This window comes from Sebastes umbrosus, chromosome 16 (genome assembly GCF_015220745.1).
Source record: "Sebastes umbrosus isolate fSebUmb1 chromosome 16, fSebUmb1.pri, whole genome shotgun sequence".
In the NCBI taxonomy this organism is placed as follows: domain Eukaryota; kingdom Metazoa; phylum Chordata; class Actinopteri; order Perciformes; family Sebastidae; genus Sebastes; species Sebastes umbrosus.
This window is the reverse complement of record NC_051284.1, coordinates 26,574,495-26,589,681: the sequence shown is the minus strand read 5'-3', so window position 1 is coordinate 26,589,681 and position 15,187 is coordinate 26,574,495. Positions and strand designations below refer to the sequence as shown.

At 41.1% G+C, this 15,187-nt stretch overlaps 2 protein-coding genes across 8 annotated transcripts in view; one reads left to right on the top strand and one right to left on the bottom strand.

Annotated features, from left to right (window-relative positions):
- The window catches only part of ccdc177 (coiled-coil domain containing 177), a 160,090-nt gene that overhangs the window by 78,038 nt on the left and 66,865 nt on the right, over window positions 1-15,187 (top strand). Inside the window, exon 4 of the mRNA XM_037796520.1 lies at window positions 4,378-4,546. The gene's annotated coding sequence lies outside the window, so the exon portion shown is untranslated. The remainder of the gene's footprint in view (window positions 1-4,377; window positions 4,547-15,187) is intronic.
- Window positions 1-15,187, bottom strand: part of smoc1 (SPARC related modular calcium binding 1) — a 62,325-nt gene that overhangs the window by 3,533 nt on the left and 43,605 nt on the right. For 6 of the 7 annotated variants that reach the window (XM_037796529.1, XM_037796526.1, XM_037796527.1 and 3 more), the window contains 4 exons: window positions 12,558-12,640; window positions 9,644-9,749; window positions 8,252-8,496; window positions 6,287-6,320 (listed from right to left, as the gene is read on the bottom strand). In XM_037796529.1, coding sequence (XP_037652457.1) covers window positions 6,287-6,320; window positions 8,252-8,496; window positions 9,644-9,749; window positions 12,558-12,640 — 468 coding nt within the window. Of the gene's footprint in view, window positions 1-6,266; window positions 6,321-8,251; window positions 8,497-9,643; window positions 9,750-12,557; window positions 12,641-15,187 lie in introns of all 7 variants that reach the window. The other variant, XM_037796528.1, reaches the window with a different exon arrangement.

Here is a 15,187-nt window from a genome sequence, read left to right as displayed (position 1 = left end):
AGAAGATACTGGCATCATTTGAAACTAGAAAACTAAGAAACTAAACTAAGGAATCCATTGGTACCAACCATGTCATATTAGCTTGTCGCTAAATAAAGCTTCAAACTTGCGCTAAATTTTGGCAAGGAAAAACTGGCATGGACATTTTCAAAGGGGTCCCTTGACCTTTGACCTCAAGATATGTGAATGTAAATGGGTTCTATGGGTACCCACGAGTCTCCCCTTTACAGACATGCCCACTTTATGATAATCACATGCAGTTTGGGGCAAGTCATAGTCAAGTCAGCACACTGACACACTGACAGCTGTTGTTGCCTGTTGGGCTGCAGTTTGCCATGTTATGATTTGAGCATATTTTTAATGCTAAATGCAGTACCTGTGAAGGTTTCTGGACAATATTTGGCATTGTTTTGTGTTGTTAATTGATTCCTAATAATAAATATAAACATACATTTGCATAAAGCAGCATATTTGCCCACTCCCATGTTGATAAGAGTATTAAATACTTTAATGTACATTTTGAACGGATCAAAAATTTGATTAATTTGCGATTAATCACGATTAACTATGGACAATCATGCAACTAATCCCAATTAAATATGTTAATCGATTGACTGCCCTAATTTAAAGTGGTGCTTTTGTGTGATTCTTTGTGGAGGAACTCAGTTTTAGTGTGTTAGTTGATTAAGATTCATTGATCGAGGACAGCACAAATTTTTGCCTATTCTTGCCTTTTCATTCGCCTCACTGTTTTTTCGGTCTCTATATTACTTAGATTAAAAGTAAACCCTGATAAATTTAACTTTAGTGCAACAATATAGCTAAGTTTATGACTAAATAAGTAAGAAGACTAAATACTTTTCCTTTACATCAAGTCTATTTAAATGACTCATTTTTTCTTTTTCTTTCCATCATCAACATGTAAACGTTTTTTCTTCACCATCTGTTTTTCTTAAATTTACAAAAAACGTCACTTCTCCAGGATACTTTCAGTGGTAACTTACTAAAGTTTGACTGCTAAGCAGCTGTACCCCAAACGGACCATTCGTACCATCACATGTGCTGACGTTATGTGACAACCGAGCTATAACTCAATAGTCTCTGAAGTTGTGTGTTGTGTTGCGTTCGTGCTGAAACTGCTTGGGACAGTCAGTGTGCTGCACAAGGGATGGACCGCTCTCTCATCAATCAGATGAGTGGGTGGGGTGGGGGTTGGGAGAAGGACAGGCCTGGGAGGAAAGGAGATGGGTAAAGAGCTTAGATTGCTTACAGATGGCTGTCAGAGGGGAGCAGAGGTCCTCCTGAGCCCTGTGAGAGCTCAGCATGTGTGTGTCTGGATGTTTGTATGCACCCATTTGCATGTTTGTGCATTCAAAACGGGGTTGTGTTTGTGTGTATATCTACCTATATGTTGTGTTTGAAGGCGTGTGTACATGCAGTATGTGTGTGTCTAGACTGTACTGGCCTACATGAGGTCATGTGTGTGTGTGTGTGTGTGTCTGCAGCCTGTGGGGGTGGGGATGTGCAGGTGCACTCTCTGTCAGTGCTGGTTATTTTGGCCATGAAATTGAAGTCCAGCTGATTTTCAGGTCTCAGATGATGCATTTGCTTCACAGTCAAATATTCTGTTCGAATTTTAAAGCATCACAATCCCTCCGGCGCTCCATAAATCACAGATTATACCTTGAGTGAGTCCTCTAGTGAATGCTTTCACCTGTACTTTACGTGTGGCCACCTATTTCTACCGTGACTAGTTGGATCCAGATGACTACTGTTTGCAATCTTAGCCGTGACATTTTTATATGAATAAATGTCGAGTTTTGTTACTGTCTATTAGAAAAACACTGAATCAACTTGCATCCACCCAGTTTATAAAATATTATATAAGAAGTGATGTGGCTCACATGACCACGAAATCACGATCCATAGGTGAATCGTTTTTTTTTCCCACCCCTACTATGCAGCACCACAGTATTTCCTGATGCCTCCCTCCAGTGAAGTCATGCTGCTCCTCTCTTTAGCTCAGATAAATGTCTCTGTTGTAAGGAGCTGAGCCACAGTAGCGCTGCTGATGAATCGGCTTTGCAATTACCAGGCTCCAGAGCAGCGACTGGTCCTCTCCCTCCTCTCCTCCCAGTCACTGAGGACACTGTCTGTGCCATTAACAACACAAAGCTCCCTGGCCTCTCCCTGGACACCTTGGCCCCACTTGTGATAAAGAGCTGAAAGCAGATCCCGTCTAGCGGTGAATCGCCTCGCCTCGCCTCACCTGGGACCGGCTTATAAAGACACTTGGCTCAAGAGCTGGGAATCATGGGATACCTGTACATGGTGGCAACTGGGGGAAACGGACATGGCTAAGGAGTTTACTGTCATGATATAAGGATTTTTGTAGCATCACCAGAGTAACAGGTAGTGACGGTGAGCAAAGCAATGCTTATCTAACGGTCACAGTCCTCTCTGTTACCTTTAACACAGTACAGCGTGTCGAGCTGATGTCACAGTAATTAAAACACAAGTGGTGTGGAGTAATTGCTGTTGGCGCAGAGAGGACGGGGCTCTGGGCTCTCTAATGGCGCTGCAGCCTCGGTGCCAGGCCTGCCTCATAATGCCCTCCTTTCATTCCTGCCTAATGACGGACACAGCCAGGACAAACAGGAGAGGAAGAGACCGGGAGACCAGGAGAGGAGACGAGAAAGGAAGAGGAGGTTGACAAAACACAAGAAGCATAACACCATCTGCACATCTGACAGCCTTTTTTTGGGTGAAATTGGCCACTAAATAATTTCAGTGACAAGATAGTAATATTCCTCATATTCCTTCGTCGCCATCAGTTTTAAAATTCTTTTCAATAAACAAAGTATAAATCGTTCTTTTTATTTTTTATTCCTTCTTACCGTCCTACAAAACTCCGGTTGAATAAGCTTGAAAACCCATCCACTGCACTATCTACACTGGTTCATGTTGATGTCCTGTATTCTCACACCTCTCACTAACATACAGCGAGCGAACTCTGGCGGATGGAGTGGTCCAGATCTACTACGAGTGATGTAGCAGCGCGAGGAGGGGATGAGATGGGTTTTTTTTACCGCTGTTGTAATTTCTCCCTCTGCAGTAATTGTCTAAGTTATTTATTCATAACTAACAGAATTTTCTTAAGTTTTAATCTTTTCCTCAGCTAGAATGATTCATTTTTGTGATCTGTAGACTGGAGAGAAAACATAAATGTCATGGACGTCAGCAAGAATGCAGCCAGGGCGAGCCTTTTTTCAAATAAGCGGCACATTGCTTTGCCTGTTCGCTAAGGCACGGAGCAAGTTAGGACTAACCTGACCCACCAGATGGTTTGTTGCACAGAACCATCTGAGAAGCCGTCATTGGAAACTGTTTGGAAAAGTGCTGGTAGTTTCAAAAAATACTTGGCAGGTAATTAGAGGAACCATCTGTCAATCAAACTCTTGCCGAAGCCAGTCGGGAGAAGATCGAAAACATCTTTTCCATCAAGAAAAGCCTTTAGTGGTGTTCATTGCTCTTCTTTCAATGAAGAAATACTCTCCAGGTCTGAGAAAAGCAATGCTTTTGCAGCTATGCTAACCTCTTCAGGAGACGCCATTGTTGTTTCATTTATAAGTCCTTGATATCTAAGTTGCTGAGATATTTAACCACCTTTATTGAGCTCAAAGTGAACAACCATGACCAACTTTAAACTGGGGAACACTGGGGTTTCTTGTACTAGGCACCTCACTGTTGGACTAGATGTATGTGATGACTGGGATGTGATATGTTGTATGTAAATTGTTCTCAAGGTTCTTGTAGTGGAGATCTTGATCTCAGTGACACTTCCTGAATAAATTCATCTCAACTAACTTTGTGAAGTTAAATTTTTGACGCAAAGTTTAAGATTAGCCAACGTTTCCATCATCCATCAGCAAAGGATCCAGTGGCTACATGAGCAAAAGTATGTTACTGTCAGTCATTCAACCTCTATGTAGATGATGAATGACTTTAAGTCTGACTATTCGTGAAGGTGTGCATGCTTCGACTATAGTGCACCGCAGTATGTACTGCATGTTGCAGATAAAATACGCAACTACTAATACTCAACAACAGCTGATGCATCCTGCAAACTAAAACCTCTGTAAGTACTCACAATAGATCCTCTAATATCTTGCAATCGTGTATGCCCATGTTTGGTGTGTTTTTGTGCGTGCAAGCATTCGTACATGCACACCCGCATGTGTTTGTACTTATTCAAAAGCATGTTTATGTCTTTCTAAATGAAATTAAGACTTTTGAAAAGAACATTGTGAACTCTGCTGTCAAAACCCATTGCAACAAATTTAACAGTGAAACATTTTTGTGTTTTGTTCGTTACAGTGAAGGAAACATAATGCTGCGGCGTTCTGAACCACCAGACCTGGTGCCTGGCTGTGAGAAGAGAAATTCCCTGCCCTGGGCTCCTGTTACATATCTCTTCCATAATGAGGATTCCAGTCTCTCTGGAGGATGGATGCCACCCTCTGCAGGACTTCAAAACTCACACAAGGTATTCAGATGTTTTCCTTCGCTGTTGCCAACGTGTCGAGAGCGAGGAGCCTCATACAGATGTGCTCCGCTCTGCCCCACATGCTCACGATCCTTCACCAAAAAGCACGTACTGTAAACTGTAAATTTGTCCAACAACACTCCAGCGACGATCCAAAGCTGCGACAGAGCATGATAAGATTTAATGTCTGGCAAAGGCAGCTTGACTTAAAGGGATCCAGGCCATTGAGGATCAGCTAGGCATACCTGAACACAATTGCTGTCTATCTTAGTCAAGGCAGAATGCTGCCATATGTTCGTACAGACTCCTGCTTCTTTCATGGAGGCTTTCTCTCTTTACATACCTCACTCCCTCCACAATCAGAGTGCCCGAGTGGCATCATGAGGAGCTGTATAAAGCTGTCAAGGCCATTTACCTCCAGTTCTTAAGCATGAAGGTGAAAGATTGGCTGACCACGGGGAAAACAACCGGCCGAGCCTCCTCCTCTGCTCTTCCAATACCTGCTTCTGTTTATCCTGGCTGCTGTGCCCAGCGGCGTCCGAGAGGCCTGACGTTATGCCCGCTCCGAGCCACTGTTCTCCAGGCGCGGCGGGCCAACGCCAGGGTAAACACATGACCTCAGTGCTATGTGGCGCTAAACAGGCCCAGTGGCCAGAGTCAACAGCAGTAACGGGACCAATAATCGCTCAATAGGGGGGAGGAATCCTGATGGATTGAAAAAAATAAATCCAAAAGAGAAGGACACAAACAAAAACGAGCGAGAAGGACTAAAAAATAGAAAGACAATCAGCAAAAAATTTGATAATTCCTTTAGCATTTCTTGGTTCTTGTTCCTGTCAGACTTTTTCGGCCAATTTCTTGTTGTTAAAGTAGGAACAAGACGAAGGTCTAGAGCTGAAACTATAGAAAATAATGTTCATATAAACTATGAACATTATGCCGTATTGAAGAAGACTTGAAACTAGTTATGGAGACCATAAACTCATGTTTATAATGTTTACTGAGGTAATAAATCAAGTGAGAAGTAGGCTCATTTTCTCATAGACTTCAATACAATCAGACTTCTTTTTGCAACCAGAGGAGTCGCCCCCTTCTGGATGTTAAAGAGAATGCAAGTTTAAGGCACTTCAGCATTGGCTTCACTTTTTTGAACCAGAGGTAGCCCACTGGATAAAACTTGATTGAAAGAAAATTAATCTGCAACTATTTAAATATTCAATTAAATATTTCAGTAATCTTTCAAGCAAAAATGCCTGATTTCAGCCTCTCAAATGTGAATATTTGCTGCTTTTCTTTGTCATATATGACATTAAACTAAATATATCTGAGTTTTGGATTTGAAGGGGGCTTTGGTGTGAAGTTTTTCAGGCCTGTCAATCAGAATAAAACCCACTAATATCATTTCTATCTTGAGATGTCAATCACTGGAGGCAAAATCTGACTATTATTGAACCAGAACAGATGACACCGTTTTAGCCATGGACACACACACCACACATTACTGCACATTCATACAGATACACATTTCATACACCTCAAACTTACTCACGTGAAGCTTTGCACGTAAATCAAACTCTGCTGTGTCAGCTAGCTGTATCTACTCCAGACTGATGCGTTTCACAAGTGTTCATGTTAATGGGTTACACAATAAGCCAACTGCAGTACAGCACTCAAAGCCCGAGGCAGCCAGAGTTAGTGAAAGCGTATTAGTTTGCCTTACTGAACAATTTAGTCCCTTGCCTTGACCCTTGGTTGCCACTTGTCGTTGAACTACCTGCAAAAGAGAACAAAAAACACAAAGATTAAACTTGATGGAGGTGGATTTCTTGTTCTTAAGTCACTGAAATTTCAAATATGCCACAAAATAAAATAATTATAATACACTTTAAATATAGCAAAATATTTATTCTTTACTTTTTAAATCATATGCATCAGCACAGCTACCTGCAAAAAATGTTTTGTCACTGTAAGACATTTTTCTTTCATGAATTGAAAGTTTATATTATTTGTGTGTTAAATGTGTTACACATCCTCTGAGCATCTCCTAACTACTTAAACATTTATTTCATTAATTTTTCTCTGACATTTGATTATTATTGTGTCTTGCATAAATAATATGCCTAGCCCAAACGGGCTTACAAGACACCATTATTTCTAAGAATTAAAGACAAAGGCAGAAACCAGAGTAGCAATATAAATTACAAATAATACTCAACAATTAATCCATCCTGACGTTTTTTTCCAAGCTTAAGAAACAAAAGTAGCCAACTTATAAGCATTAACATTAAATAGCCATTTCATTTGGATTGTAGCTGTCAGCAGCCTCTGTGACCGTTGTTAATGATCTCTATTAGGACCAGTCTGTACACTCATGATGAGTAGTATAAGTAATGATGAGCCAGTGTCTGGATCCGCTAGTACATCAGTCTAAATATTCATCAGTGAGTGCTAAGTGGAGCACCTTATTCAGTCTGCCAACACATCTGTTTGTCACATGCACCGCAGTAACTTCATCCCTTTCTCTTTTTTTTTTAAAACTGTGACATGATGAAAACATTAGTAAAATGTGGGAACAAATGGTAACGGTTCTGTGTGTTGTAGATTATACTTGTACACTTAGCAATTTTAAAAACACATGGAAAATGATCATCAAAAGGGTAACTTCAGTATTTTTCAACTATATTTTCCCCATGTTTTTGTGTCTAAGTGATTAATGGGGACAACAATTTCTGAAATTGCTCCAGTATTGAGGGAGAACGCTGTAATCGGCAGATCCTAAATGAACTGTGAGGGCAAGTGAGCAGCATCAATGTGACGTTACGTACACTAGAAGTGCTTGTTTTTGCTACTGACAGGCTCAGATTGTTATTATAAGTGTCTGACAACATTATGGAAAGGACTCTACAGAGAAATAAAACCTTTTTGTTACCTTTCACTTGATGGTGTTTGTTATTGTGTCCAAGTCCCGCTCAAGGAGAAGTCTCGTTAAGAAATCTGAATATCCTTACACTCTGGCTCAAATAATCGAATTTAAAAACCTCGTCCATATGGTGGAAATCATCTAAGTATTCAGCCATGACATTGAAAATCTTTTAGATAACACTAAGCTGCGCTTTCTGTACTCCAACACAACAAACACTCGCGTTTCCACCATGGATGTATTCCACTATTCCACCGTTGTCTTCCGGCAACGCGTCACCTCGCCAGATTTCAGAACGAGACTTCTCCTTGAGCGAGACTCTTTCCATAATGTTGTCAGACACTTAATAATAATCAGAGCCTGTTATGACAAAAACAAGCACTTTTAGTGGACGTAAATGACGGTGCCAGCTTGCCCCAATAACACCATGTTGCAGCCTGTGAGCAGCTGCCGTCTCTCACTCAGTACTGGATAAATACATGGGAAAATAGGGTCCAGGTTGAGAAATATCCAACTTAACATTCAACACAACAAGTATCTCTTTTATTCTCATAAATCCTCAATTTGACATTTCTATAATATAAGTAATTTGTTTTATTTTCATTAAAGTATCTGTTAAACTGTAAAGAATACCAAGGGCATCTCTAACCAGTTGTTGAATGAGACTCTCTATGCAGATTTTCCCAGCTGGCCTGAGGTTCATACCATGGTCATGACCCTACTCTATGACCCTGCCGACCCACTCTCAACTATTAGTGTCTCCCCAGCTTTCCTTTTCCTCTTACCCTCCTTGCTGACGCCCAGGCAGCCTTTCAGCTCCGGCAGGGAGATGGCCCTGTCCTTATTCAGGTCGCAGTAGTCGGTGAACTTGCGGGCGCATTTCTTGGGTTTGGCTTTCTTCTTCAGGTACCTCTTAAACGGCTTGAGCTCCTTCTTGTTGATGTCGTGGCTGCCGTTGTTATCCAGCTGGGCGAAGTACCAGTGCACCACCCTCTCCTCTAAAGTGTGACTGGGATCAGGCTCAACAAACCTGGTTAGGGTCAGAGGAACAGATGGGAGTGAAAACACGGATGTTTCAAAAACCTAGAATGATCAGCATAAAGGGAATATAAATACAGTAAAGATGAGACGTTAATTATGCATTTAAGATGAGAAACGATTCTTAATCCTGCATGACATCAATCAAAAAAGGTCGGTCCATAATTTCTTTAACGCATCACCGCAACTTGTTATCTTTAGGTTGTAGCGGGCTCAGTTTTAAATCTAGCTAAACGTAAGGAATCCATTGGTACCAACCATATCATTCTAGCTTGACACGAATAATCCTAAATAACGCTTTAAACTTGCGCTAAATTTTGGCGAGGAAAACTGGCATGGCCATTTTCAAAGGGGTCAGCACACCGACACACTGACAGCTGTTGTTGCCTGTTGGGCTTGAGTTTGCTATGTTATGATTTGAGCATATTTTTTATGCTAAATACAGTACTGTGAGGGTTTCTGGACAATATTTGTCATTGTTTTGTGTTTTTAATTGATTTCCAATAATAAATATATACATATATTTGCATAAAGCAGCATATTTGCCCACTCCCATGTTGATAAGAGTATTAAATACTTGACAAATGTCCCTTTAAGGTACATTTCAAACAGATAAAAAGTGTGTGATTAATTTGAGATTTGTGATTAACTATGGACAATCATGCGATTAATTGCGATTCAATATTTTAAGTGATTGACAGCCCTATTTCTAATGAAATCAGAACATCTTGTGCGTAAAAAAGCCTGGATACTTCAGGAAGTCAGGTTTAATGCCAGAAACTGTCATTGTATTTTATTACAGCTTAGCTTGCAATAAATTCATTTTAAATAATTTTTTCTGCTTTGCTTTGCAGAATGTTTTGGACCATGTGCATTGACGTATTCCATATTACCTCAAATGCCTCCCAGTCCCATCAGTGTATAAAGTTCTAGCATTGATGGAAAGTGAACACAAACCCTGTCAACGTCTGAGCCAGGATCTGTCCATGTCAGAGATAAAATACTAGCGTTTAATTCAGAAAACCAGAGGGAAGGATTATTTGAGAAAAACCAGAAGCGGTGGAAGTTTTCCATGAAGAATCAGCCATGAGGTATCCTGCTCAGGTACAATACTCTTGGGTCTACATGACACTACTTACCTCCCACCACCAGAGGGGGCTGGTGAGTTTATGGCTTGCACCATGTCTGTGGTGAGGGCATCTAACAAGCTTGTAATGAATTCCACTTTCTTCCCCTCTGGGCAGCCTGGCACAAATCAAAGACAAAAAATACACCAAAATTACCTTCCACAAGTAATTTGAGTCATTACGGCACAGCGAGGCTGAAGTGCATCTAAAGCCTCGACACCAGTGAACCAGTGTGACACATGTCAAACAGAAAACGGCTGTTACACGGTGAAAGAAAGCAGGCGAACCTTGTGCACAGATTAATGACAGGTGTATTTGTTAATCCCTATATTTCCAATAGAAGTGAAATACATAGTTTGGCTGTTTTGTAAGCCCTCAGAAAAGCAGAGCTGAGGCACATGGCGAGAGGTGGAACAGAAGTGTTCAGTGATGAGAGAGTTTTGTTGAGCGGTGCAGACCTGTTAACTTTTATGACACAATTCTGAACACCTCTTTTTAATTGCCCAGATGTATGGCTTTAATAGCACGCTAAACCAGTGCAAATTTTTCCCTCCTAATTGTGTCTCTTAAAGGGAAACTTCAAACGCAGCTGCATAGTAAACTAATCTTCTCATTCTTTTTTTTTTTCTTGCACTCGAGCTTTCTCAGTCGATCCCCTCCTCCCCTTCCTCGGAGCGTTTGTGGCCTCCTTGTTCTCCGCTCTGTTCATGTCTTTTCGTTCTCTTTGTGCTGGGTTCTGTGGGAGGTGGTCCGCTGCCCTGCCAGGTGAATCCAATTAGCATTTCCTACGACACGACAAGCTCGGAGAAGCACTGGCTTGCTGCGCCTTAATCCAAGTGTTAAATTGGGGTGTTATGAAGCGCAAAATGTTGTATGTTGCCTATGTGGCTCGGTGTCAAGGGCACAGTGTGGTGCAGGACCTCTGGCAGCGTCGAACAGGCTCTGGGCTCCGGACATTTTTTTATCTTAAAACACATTAAAGCTGCACTAAACAAGGTTACCAACTCTTTTTTGGGCTTTTTAAACCATTAAAACAAAGCAATGTTTAAAGGAACAGTGTGTAACATTTCGGAGGATCTATAGGCAGAAATGGAAAATCATATTAATGCACTGTTTTCTTTAGTGTATAATCACCTGCAAATAAAAAGAATCGTTTTCGTTACCTTAGAATGACACGTTTATATCTACATACTAGGGATGGCACAAGGACCAATGCCAGTCGATGCCAGTGTTGGAAATTAACTTTTTTGTATGCAAACGGTAATAAAGGTGGGATTTATTGTTTTACTTTTGTTTTTTACTGTGGTATGGAATTGGTATTGAGAATCGTGGAATTTCACTGGACTGGTATCACGTTGGCCACCATAGTTCTCCTACATGCATGGCACACAGGAGAAGTTTCAGTTGGTTGCAATCTGCAATTTCACCTCTAGATACCTCCAAATCCTACACACTGCACCTTTAACTGTAGCGCATTTTTGCAGGTTGTATACGTTTATAACCTGTGAGTAGTTTATGTACAGAGATTTTTCTTCACAGTTAACGAAAAGTCAGAAATGATAACGTAATTTTATGATGTTTTAATACAAAACACCAAACATTTATCACGTATTGGAGTCTCTAGATTTGCTTATAGGTCCAAACTGAATTCTGGAGATAAGTTCAGACTTTTCCACCTACAGAAAAATGTATTATAAACCTTTTTTTGCTGATCAGCGGTGAGTAAGAACTCCGTCCAGATAAATCTGGGTTCACCAAAATTGTATTTTTTCTCTGATCAAAAAGCAGCTGGTTTAGTCACCATTAAATCCCTGATATAACCCTATATATATAGGGTGGACAGTGGGCTTAGTCCTGTTCATACTACATTGGGTGTCTGCAAATGTGGATGTGAATCACACCTGTGTAGTCGGGATGTTTGTAATCACATACCATCCACAGTAATGAGCAGATGGCAAATCTATGTCACTCTGCCCTCGCCGCTCCATAGATGCGGAAAGTGTAACTAAGTTATTTGTTGATAGACTAGATAACACCTGTATTCTCACCAAATGTTTTTAATGTATAGGTTTTGAACAAAATACAGTTCCTGAACTGACTGAACTGGACGTTAACAGATCCCAGCAGCCTTTGGTCTCGGGGGGGAAGAGCTCTTATCTGCTCCTCCTGACAGAGGTGCTATTGTGCCACTCTGTGTACAGTGAGATTGAACCTGTAGCTGTATGCTGTTAATACACTGCCCTCTCCAGCATTCTTCTCTCCTCTTGCCTTGATGTGACAACCATGAAATATTGTGCTTTGTTGTGGCGGTTCAGAGCATCCCTCTACAGTACATTAAAATATCTCCACTCAGCACCCTGTGGTCTCCCAACACCCCCCCAGCAGCACCCCCACAGCCTCACCACCAGCACACCCCGCAACACTCACACCTTCCATAAAACATGCCACACATCTGCCGCACAGTCAGGAGTCATGCTCTACTCTGTAAACTCACCAGATGGGGAATTGAATAAGAGTTACAATGCAACCTTAAATGATGGGGAAACACAGGGCCAACAAAAGTAAGTGAGCAGTAACAAGGGCAGAGGAGTATGAGCCGAGGTTACGACCTCTGCTTCAGAGGAGACTCTCTGATCTTTGCTGCCAGGGGATCCAACACCACAAAGTGTGGTTAATCAAAACCCTCTATCTGGTCAGTTAGTGTTGAGGAGAAAAATAATTTCCAGGTCTCAGAGCTACAGCGCTATAGATTGATCTTTCTCTAAACCCCTCTCCTGGACAGCGATTGTCCAATCAGTAACTAAACACAGCAGGTCAACCTTTAGATTTCCTTCCTCACTTGTTAAAAATAAGGTTTGACACCAAGACAATCAATTGAATCCAAGAATATTTCTGCGAACCGCAGTGAAAAGTGAAGAAAAAAAACCTGTCAGGTCTCTGCCTTGGAAGGGATCTTCAATGTCTGAGACGCGAGATCGTGCAGCGCCGTCACACTCGGGCGTCTGGTACCTGTTACACAGAGAGGAGAGGACAGCGGGAACATGGCTGCATGAGACAGAAAGAGGAAAGGATAAACTTTTCTTAGCAAAAAAAACCTGAGACATCAGAGGAGAAGCTCGTCCATGATGACAAATTTGATCAGAGAAAAATAAATTGAACAAAGTGAACCGAAGACAGAACGACACAAAAGATTTTCCTTCCAGGCCTCAGAAAAATGTAGCTTAAACCCAGGAGATGTTATTAATGCAGGAGTTGTCTATCTTCGTTATGAAAACATACACTCTCCATAATCTCTTCACTGCATGGATTTTTTACACATTCCTGCTGTTCTGGCTTCTTAAAACTACTGTACAACATATCGCTGTTTGGCTGTGTGACCAATCTGTGTATTCATTGTTGAACTGTAAAGATTTATTGACACTGATTACCCTCTCGTTTTATACACGCTTAATAAATAAATTTGATTCGACGTGCACAAAGCTTTGTTTCGGGGGCCATAACAAACTGTTCGGCATTATGCGTTCGGCATGACTCGTTTTCTCCTGGCCATTGTATCGGTGGCTCTTGAATAGGATGGAAAATTGAGCATGTGTGTCTCATTTTCCTTTTTTTTTTTTTTTTTAAGTATGCAAGTTGTCATTTCTTTTTTTTGCAGTCTGCAGGGCCACTGATCCAAGAAGGGATGTCTAAAGCATGACTCTGCACATGGCTGTCCAGAGGAAAGAAATTGGGACGAGTGACATGAGGTCTAGACCAAAATACAGTAAATTCTTATGTGAGGAAATAATCACCTCATGGGTGTCATTCAATACCTCTGAAATGCAGATGAGAATTTAGTCTGTGTAAGTGATTTATTTTAGTTTTTTTGGGGGCTGTCAATTATAAATACACTTTTATTTAATTGATTTGAAACTAAACCTGCGTTATCCTGTATTCAAACCGTAGTAAGGCCACCAACTAACTCTGATACTCTGTGCCTCGTCCTGTAAAACATAAACCGTCTTGTGGAGAGAGAATGATGATGCCCCTTCATGAACAAAAACAGATCATCTATTTACCGATGCACGCTGACAGTTTTTCAAACATCCAATCTCGTTCCCTTTATCTATCGCTGTGTTTCTGGTTGTAATATTCACGTTCTAGATACAAAACATGAAACGTTTTTAAACAACCAAAACATGAGCAACGGGCATCATTTGTTCAACATTGCCTCATCTCCATCACTGTGACACACAGCTCTTGCAAAAACCCATTGTGCCGCTGCCATTTCCCTGAAAGCAATATAAACAGCAGCAACGGCACTGAAAACAAACGTCATACCAAACGCTGAGTGTTTATGGTCAGCTAAAGGATTTTCCCATCAGGGCTTGAAGCTAATTGTTTTGCCAAGTGAACCACCAGCAGCAGCAGCAGCAGCTTGGATCCAGAATTCCTCAAGACATTTAAAGTCTTAACAGTGAAAGTAGTATGTGTATTGGTCGGTCTATTGGTCGGTCTACCCACCACTTTTGTCTAGACTGAAATAAATCAACAACGATTTGATGGGTTGCTGTATAATTTGGTACAGATATCCATGATGCCCAGAGGATGAATCCTAGTAACTTTGATTGTTCCTTGACTTTTCCTCTAGCGCAGTGGTTCTCAAACTTTTTCTGTCATTCCCTCTTTGGAGGAAGAAATGTTTTCATGCTGTTCCCCCACAATTCTATCAAACCATTGTTGTTATTGACATGCCTGGGAGGTAATGTTTCTAAATGTCTTCTTTATTGGTTAGGTCTCATGCTGTCAGCTGGCAGAGTTCTCAGACAGGACTGCAGAAGAATAAACCGCAGTGAACATGTTGTATTTGAAAGGCTAAACGGCAACATTTTCGAAATCATATCTATCTTTTTTTCAATAAATTGACTTTTGGACTGAGGCAATTACAGAGACGAACTGAGCAATGTGTGTGTTTAAGAGAGAGCTAGGAAAGAGGAGGTGGAAGTTAATGTTTCTGTAAGTTATTAATAATAATAATGATTCGAATGTCAACGTTTTGAATGAAGCTTCAAACTATTCAGTGCAGTCCTACTTAGTCATATTTTCTTTTGATTACCGTCACCTGAGCACGTTGTCTTGTTTGTCTTCAAAGCATCCACTGTCATCTTGGAGAAGCTTGCATAAGTAAAGCCTCACACTGTGTTCACACTACGAGCGACACAGCAACAGGCTACAAGTAATTTTCAATGGAAGCCGGTGACATGAAACTACAAACTGACACCCAACACTTGTCGCTGCGTGACGGGCGGGACAAATAAGGCTGTTAGCTAGTTCCTAGAGCTATTTAACGACATAGCTACGTCAATGAGCGCTTGAGCAACACTTCAACGGCGACAATGTAGCTGGCCACGCTTGGCCTTTTTGTTGCTTTTGTCGCTCGTAGTGTGAACATAGCTTTCACAGAGCTGCTATGGTTGTAGACTGTTAGTCTTATTAAAATGAAATTCACAGAATTTACCTGCAGAGACGCCTTAAAACAAGCTACTGTACTTGTATGCATGTAGTAACGGTACTTTT